This window comes from Branchiostoma belcheri, unplaced genomic scaffold, assembly GCF_001625305.1.
Source record: "Branchiostoma belcheri isolate BF01 breed outbred unplaced genomic scaffold, Haploidv18h27 scaffold191, whole genome shotgun sequence".
Lineage (NCBI taxonomy): Eukaryota > Metazoa > Chordata > Leptocardii > Amphioxiformes > Branchiostomatidae > Branchiostoma > Branchiostoma belcheri.
In genome coordinates, this window is record NW_017803391.1 from 85,674 (window position 1) to 93,939 (window position 8,266).

Consider the following 8,266-nt stretch of genomic DNA (forward strand, 5'->3'; position numbering starts at 1 on the left):
TGGTGGTATTCTCATCAGCAGTCAGAGATCTTCCAACAGATTTAGCAGCTTCAATAATGGCTGATACTTCATGTGGTATCAAAGGTCGTCCAGCAGCTTTACAAGCCTCTGTCAGTGCATATGCTTCTTCAGGACTGAGAGACCTGCCCATTGTATTCAATGCCTCCAACATTGTTGCAGCTTCATCCGTACTCAAAGGCTTTGCTGCTGCTTTAGTGCCATCCAGAATGGTTTGTATTTGTTCTGGTGTGAGAGGTTTGTTGGTTACCTTTGATGCATGAATAACGGCAGCAATCTCGTTGCTGTTCAAAGGCCTTCCTGCTGTCTTCATGGCATCAACAACGGCAGAAGCCTCATTCCTTGTGAGTGGCTTGTCAGACACTTTCACACCTTCAAAAACTGCAAACACTTCATTAGCTGTTAGAGGTCTTTCAACAACACCTGTAGCTTGCAGAATGGATGAAATCTCATCCGGTGTCATTGGCCTTCCTGTGGAGTTAGCAGCTTCAAGAATAGTTCTTGTTTCATCTGGGTTAAGCTGCCTCCCTGAAGTCTTCAGTGCATCCATGATGGCAGAAACTTCCTCAGCTTCTAGAGGAAGCCCCGTGAGCGTACTTGCCTCAACTATGGCAACTACCTCATTGGGTTCAAGAAGTCTTTCAGCTGTAACAGAGGCTGTGATTAGCGACTTTGCTTCATCTGAAGTAAGAGGGCGTCCCAATGTTGCTACTGCTTCCAGGAAAGCTGCATTTTCTTCAGGTGTAAGTATACGTCCTGCTGACCTACAACCAAGCAGAATGCTGGATGCTTCATCTGCTGATAATGGTCTTTTGCCAGCATTGGAAGCTTCAAGAATGGAGGTAGCTTCCTCTAAGGACAGTTCTCTCCCCGCAGTGTCTGTTGCATTGATAAGTTCTAATGATTCTTCAGCAGTCAGTGGCCTCCCAAGAATTTGGGTGGCGTCAAGGATGATGGCAGCTTCCTCGGGTTTCAATGGCCTTCCAACACAGGATGCTGCATCAGCAATAGCCAATGACTCGTCTTTTGTAAGTGGCCTTCCAGTCATATATGCAGCATCCAAGAGTGCAACGGTTTCTTCTGGTGACAATGGTCTTGACAATACCTTTGAGGCTTCCAGGATTACAGCAGTCTCTTCTGGTGCCAGTGTCCTTCCTGCCACTTTTGTAGCATCTGTTATAGCTGCTAGCTGTTGTGTTGACAGCTTCTCACCACCGACAGACTGCAGACTTTTAACAAGGGCTGCCGTTTCCTCAGCAGTCAATGGCTTGTCTGACATTCTTTGAGCTTCAAGAATGGCTGCCCTCTCTTCAGGTGAGAGGGGAGTTCCAGCTGCAGCTGCAGCAGCTGCAATCACAGCTGCTTCATCAGGTGTGAGTTTCCCTCTTTCCTGTGTTATCTCTAACAAAGCTCTGATCTCTTCAACACCCAGTGTCCTACCCAAAGAGCTTGCAGCTCCAAGGATTGCAAAGCTTTCCTCAGGTGTCAGTGGTCTTCCAACTGACTTTGCTGCTTCTGCAATTGATGTGGCTTCTTCAATGGTTAGTGGCCTCCCAGCAATACATCCAGCATCTAACAATGCAGTGATTTCTTCAGGAGTTAGGGATCTTCCTAGTGATTTTGTGGTTTCCAATACTGCAACACACTCATCTGAGCTGAGAGGTCTTCCAGCAGATTTTACTGCATCTGCAATGGTTGTAACTTCTCCAGGAGTTAACGGTCTCTCCATGACCTGAGCAATGGCTAATAGGGATAACGTTTCATCAGATGATAGTGCCCTGTTTAAAGTTTTGGCAGCAACAAACATTGAAGTGCTCTCCTCTGGAGAAAGACCCCTGCCTGCCAACTGTGCAGCCTGCGCTATGGCAGAAGCTTCTTCTGTTGTTAATGGTCTCCCAGCAGCCTCACAAGCTTGTAACAAAGAGGCAGTTTCTTGGGGTGTTAATGGTCTTCCTAATGACTTTGCTGCTTCAGTCACTGATTTAGTTTCATCAGGAGTCAACACCCTTCCAACTGTATTTGTTGCTTCAACAATGGCAGCAGCTTCTGTAGATGTCAGAGGGGTCTCAACAGCCAGGCCAGCCTCCAATAAAGCTACCATCTCCTCCATTGTTAGCTGCCTTCCTAGAGCTTTTGACGCCTCTAGGATGGCTGTAGTTTCTGCTGGAGTAAAACGTCTACCAACTTCTCTTGTAGCATCCACAATTGCTGTACATTCTTCTAGAGTTAACGGCCTTCCTGATGCTTCAATTGCATCTAACAAAGCTGCAGTTTCCTGTGCAGACAATGGTCTACCCAATGAATTGGTAGCTTCCAAAATGGCAGACATCTCTTCTGGTGTAACAGGTCTTCCTGCCGCCTGCATGGCTTGAGCTATTACTGCAGCTTCCTCTGGTGTAAGTGGCCTTCCCATAGCCTGAGCTGTTTCAAGAAGAGAAGAAGTTTCCTCTGCTGTCAACGGTTGCCCTGTTAACTTACAAACTTCTAGGATTGTTGCCAGGTCTTCTGGTGAAAGGGCTTTACCTGCTGCTTTCACAGCTTCAATTGTTGTTGTGGTTTCTTCTGGCGTGAGCGACCTGCCAAGTACATTTACTGCTGCCATAACTGTTGCTGCCTCATCTGCAGTAAGGGGCCTCCCAACTGCTTGATTTGCTTCAAACAGGGCCCTACTTTCATCTGTAGTCAGTGGCCTTCCAGCCGCTTCTGCTGCATTCAGGAGCACCATGGTTTCTTCTGGTGTTAGCTGTCTGCCTATTGACTGAGAAACTTCTAGGACAGTAGCCAGGTCATCTGATGAAAGGGGTCTTCCAGCTGCTTTAGCAGCTTCAGCAATTGCTATACTGTCTTCTGGTGTAAGTGACTTGTCACCAACATTTAATGCTGCCATAATAGTAGCAGACTCCTCAGCAGTAAGAGGCCTCCCCACTGCATGATGTGCCTCCAACAGTAACTTTGTTTCATCTGCTGTCAGCGGCTTTCCTGCAGCTTCAGCTGCACTTAGGAGCACCATGGTTTCTTCTGGTGTTAACTGTCTGCCGAGTGACTGAGAAACCTCTAGGACTGTAGCCAGGTCATCTGATGTTAGGGGCCTTCCAGCTGCTTTCGTAGCCTCAATGATTGCTAGGCTTTCTTCTGGAGTGAGTGACCTGTCAAGTTCCTTTACTGCTGCCATGATAGTAGAAGCCTCCTCATCAGTAAGTGGTCTCTCCATTGCTTGATTTGCATCAAACAGAGACTTTCTTTCATCAGCTGTCAATGGCCTTCCGGCAGCTTCAGCTGCATTCAGGAGCACCATGGTCTCTTCTGGTGTTAACTGTCTGCCTATTGACTGAGAAACCTCTAGGACTGTAGCCAGGTCATCTGATGTTAGGGGTCTTCCAGCTGCTTTTGTAGCTTCAACAATTGCTACACTTTCTTCTGGTGACGGAGTCCTACCAAACACATTTGCTGCTGCTACAATTGTAGATGCTTCTTCAGCTGTGAGTGGTCTTCCCAAGGCTTGACTTGCTTCCAAAAGTGCCTTCATTTCATCTTGGGATAGCTGTCTTCCTAATGCTTTGGAGGCCTCAAGTATTGCTATTCCCTCTTCAGGAGTCAGACATTTCCCAGCTACCTTTGTTGCATCAATGATTGCTGCAGCTTCCTCAGCTGTCAGTGTCCTGCCAAGTGATTTGACTACATCCAAAAGGACTGTTGTTTCATCTGGAGACAATGCTCTCCCTAGGGTCTTTGCTGCCTCAATAACAGTATCTCTTTCTGTTGTAGAAAGTGCTCGACCTGCTGTCTGGATTGCTGTCAATACAGCAGCAGCCTCTCCTTCAGACAAAGGCCTTCCAAGTGAGTTACTGGCTTGCAACAAGGCAGATGTTTCAACCTGCGATAGACGTTTACCAGCAGTTCTTGCTATTTCCAGAAGGGCGTTCTGCTCTTCCTTGGTCAGTTGCCGTTCAGCTACCTTTAATCCTTCCAATAGAGTGGCAACTTCCTCTTCAGTCAATGGATGATCAGATGCTTCTAGTGCTTCTAGCAGAACTGTTGCTTCATCTGGTGTAAGAGATCTTTCAACTGCTTTTGTAGCATCACATATGGTTTTAATCTCATCAGTTGTCAATGGTCTCCCACATTTATTGGTAGCAATGATTAGTGATGTTGCTTCATCTTCAGTTAATGGCTTTCCTAAAGCCTTTGCTGCCTCAAGAACTGTGGAAATGCCATTGGCATCCAGCAGTTTTCCAGACCCAGTAGCTGTGAGGATGGATGATGTTTCGTCTGATGTCAGCGGTCGTCCAGCTGCCTTGATTGCATCTAATAATGAAGAGCATTCTTCAGGAAAGAGCTTTCTCCCTGCAGCTTGCACAGCCTGCAGAAGAGCAGCAGACTCCTCTGGTTCCAGAGGTCTCCCAGCTGACTCTGTAGCTGTAAGTATACTAGCTGTTTCCTCTTGTGTTAAGGGTCTTCCTGCAGCAGTTGCTGCATCAAAGAGCATGGAACTTTCCTCTGCAGTAAGGGGCCTCCCAGCAGCCTTACTGCCTTGCAATACAGAAAGGATATCATTTGGGGATAATGGTTCCCCTTTGGTTGCAGCACATTGCAGAATTGAGGAAACTTCTTCAGGAGTGAGGGCTCTTTCTAATGCTTTCACCCCCTCCAGCAAAGCTGTCAGCTCATTTGGCTGAAGAGCTTTTCCTGAGGCTTTCACAGCTTCCAGCAGTGATGTAATCTCGTCAGACTCCAATGGTCTACCAGCTGCTCTTGAGGCATTGATGATAGTGGCAAGTTCTGTTGGTTTTGGAATATCACTAGAGATTTTTGAAGCTGCAGCAACAGAGGCTCCCTCATTCACAGTCACTGGTCTTCCAACTAATTCTGTGGCCTTCATGATTGCTGCAGCTGCTTTGTTAGAAAGGGGTTTTCCTGTCAACTTAGTGGCATTAAGAACAGATACAATTTCATCAGGTGATAGAGGTCTTCCTGTGCAGCTTGTTGCTTCTGTGATAGCTTCAGCCTCTTCTTCAGTGAGAGGCCTCCCAAGGGCAAGAACAGCTGTAGTCTGTTCTATTGAAAGTGGTCGGCCTGATGCCTTCACAGCATCAATGATACTGTCTATTTCCTCTACAGTTAGAGGCCCCTCCGCCACAGTTGCACCATCAAGTAGGGCTGAGGTCTCCTCTGGAGTCAGGGGAGTGCCTATTTTTCTAGTGGCTTCAATCAATGTTGCTGCCTCGTCAGGCTTCAGATGACGTCCCAACACACTTGTGGCTTGTAGCACGGACATTGTTTCATGAGGTGTAAGCGGTTGCCCTGTCACACTGGCCGCTTCAGCAATGGATGCTGACTCACCAGAGGTCAATGGCCTTCCTGCAACCTTTGAGGCTTCAAAAATGGCAACAACCTCATCGGCAACTAGGGCACGTCCTGCTGTCTCTGCAGCAAGGAGAATAACACCTGTCTCCTCGGGGCTGAGCGTATGTCCTAGGGCTTTCGGTGCTTCAAGCAGTGTTAAAAGCCCTCCTGCTGCTTTTGTGGCTTCTTCTACAGCCGTTTTTTCTTCATGTGTTTCTTCAGGTTTTTCTTCAGACTTGGCTATCTTTTTATGTGTTTTGTCTTTGTCGTCTATTACTTGTTCTGGAGCTACCTCTTCAGTGGTACCTTTGCCTCCTTCATCCTCCATAGTGCCTACCATCACAGGTATAGCTGTCTTCACCTGCTGTAGGAACTCTCCTACTTCTTCCAGAAATTCTACAACTGGAGAGGCTGGTTCTTCAGGCTTAGTCTCTGCCTCTCCCTCGGCCTTGACTTCTTTTGCAACTTCAGGTTCATCTGATTTAACTTTGTGCAATTCTTGTTCCACTTCTTGCTGTCTCTGGCGTTCTAATTGGATTTGATCTTCTAGTTCATCTTTGGATGTACTGTTTTGGTTGTGTTTGTGGGTAGGTATATTAAGTGAAGATTCGGGACAGAATAAAGGAAAGAAATAAAAAGAATAAGGGAAAGAAAAGGATTGTTGGCATGTCAATGCTGCATACGTATGCATTCTCCATCTGGGCTGGTATAGGTATCCCTGGGATCCTTGGTCTCTTGCATAGGCTTTGACCTTCAGTTTTTATTTCTTGAAGTCCTTGATGTACCTCCTCAAGTCCAATATTTCCGAGGCTTGTGATTTCCCTTTTCAGTACTCATTGACGTGCCTTTTTAGCCTTTTTGCTATTAACCAGTTGAGGCATCTTCCTGGTTAAGGTTGTTTTTTAGTTGTGATGTTTGGCATGTGTGGTGTATCCGTGTGTGTGTGCATGTGTGTGCCAACAAACATTCTTACTAACAGAACATACCCTCAAACACTGTATTTTGTTAGAGGTTGTAACCACTATAATATGACCCGAGGTTGAAGGTTCCTCCACAAACTAACCACTGTACTGCTGCGAGCAAATTTGATGTGTGCTACAGGACGGTTCTGATAGTTAGTTAGGACACGGGGAGGAAGAAGCAGGAAGCGACTCAGAACAGCCAGAAGAACAAAAAGGAGAAAAACATCAGAGTGCATAGTCTTACAAAATGTGGCATATAGAAATTTTGAAAACCTTTCCTTGCATTGTAATCTTGGCAGGATCACAGGTGATAGTGGGACCATGTCACAATATAACATCTTTCAGAATAATCTACATGAATATGTGCAGGGACAAAAATGATGCATAAGGCATGCACACGTTGTAACTTTGATATCAACTTTCTTAACTTCCAAGTGAATCCATCTAGCAATAGTGCAACCAAGGCCAGCCATGTGCAGAGTTGCTGAGAATAGTCTTGCAGCTTACACTGCAACACTATTCAGCCAAATACAATGCAAATGATTTTCTAATTGATTGGTAGGCAGAAGCAGGCCTTGGTCGAATTTTAGCACAATATTATAAGTGATTAGCACTAAGGTTAGTCTGCACAACACGCCACATACGGTTAGGTAGTACTGCCATGACACCTGAATTAACAGGATAGGGTGCTGGCTGTCAGGGTTGGGAATGTAAAGATGTAAAGCCCTATGTATTGATAGTGTTTCTGTGTCCACCACTGATGCTTCCTGCAAGTATTGGTTCTTTAGACCATTCAAGATTACAATGACAAGGAAGAGTTGCCTCAATTTCACTTTCCTCTGAGAGGTTTTGTTTGGAATACCAGCCAGTTGGAGAATGCATATGCCACAATTGTACAGACGTTAACTACAGGGGAAAGAGTCCAAACAAGCCACATGAATACTGTCTGCAAAATTATAGCAAATTTACTGAGCAATAAGGGCCACATTTCATTCAGGGAGGTAGTAAGCATACAATGAATGAATGTGTATACATGTTTTGTTAAAATGGTTGGAATAATGAGCAGATAGATCAGAAAGATGGCCATATGACTGTGTGTCAATTACTGCATGTTGAAATCTATCTGCTGTATGAGTGCTCTTTGCCCTTGCAACAGCTCATACCATTCAATACACTTCTTAATTATATCAAGTTTATGATTCCTTAGTATACTGCAACAGTATTCATGTGGTTATAGATTGCAGACAAAAATGAAGTCAACCCAGACATTATGACAAAGAAGTGAGCACAAAGGTAAATAAAAGCTTACAGCATGCAAGGAGAAGAAGGAAAACACGAAGTAAGAAAAAGTGTGTGTGGATACTTGAACAATATCGACTTTGCATAGATGCTGCTTTGGTAAAGATATAGCCATGCATGGTTAAGCTGTCTGTCATCTGCACCACAGGTCACAAACACATTTTCCCCATAATCAGTAGCTTCCATCATTGTGCAGCAACTTTTATGATTCAACACACACACTATATAGCTATAGACCACATAATCCTTCACTGCATTTACAATAAAAATCACTATAGAATCACTAGTGAATAACTAAGACTACCTGTATGAGATCAGAAACCTTAAAACATAAGAAACTGCAGCTCACCTCTCAGTCACAGTGACCGTGCCGTCATCACTGAAGACCTGCTCGGACACTTTCTGTGTTTCTCCGTTCACCTCCCTGGCAATGCGCAGGGCCTCCTCTAGGGCGTGGTCATCGATCTCCTGCTGAGGCAAAGGAAAGGTGGGGACGGTCCATGAAAAAGTGTTTTTGTGAAGAAACGTACAACATGAAGAATCCTCAATGGACACCATTGCTGTACATCTGAGACACCAACATTACACTATCTAACCACAAAGAAAAGTCTTACACACTCATATATCTTAATATAGAAGATAAA

At 45.2% G+C, this 8,266-nt stretch overlaps 1 protein-coding gene across 5 annotated transcripts in view; it reads right to left on the reverse strand.

The window, feature by feature from the left end:
• Positions 1-8,266, reverse strand: part of LOC109468099 (ankyrin-3-like) — a 93,292-nt gene that overhangs the window by 10,722 nt on the left and 74,304 nt on the right. For 3 of the 5 annotated variants that reach the window (XM_019766340.1, XM_019766338.1, XM_019766337.1), the window contains one exon: positions 7,972-8,090. In XM_019766340.1, the coding sequence (XP_019621899.1) occupies positions 7,972-8,090 (119 nt within the window). Of the gene's footprint in view, positions 1-7,971; positions 8,094-8,266 lie in introns of all 5 variants that reach the window. The other 2 variants (XM_019766339.1, XM_019766336.1) reach the window with 1 other exon arrangement.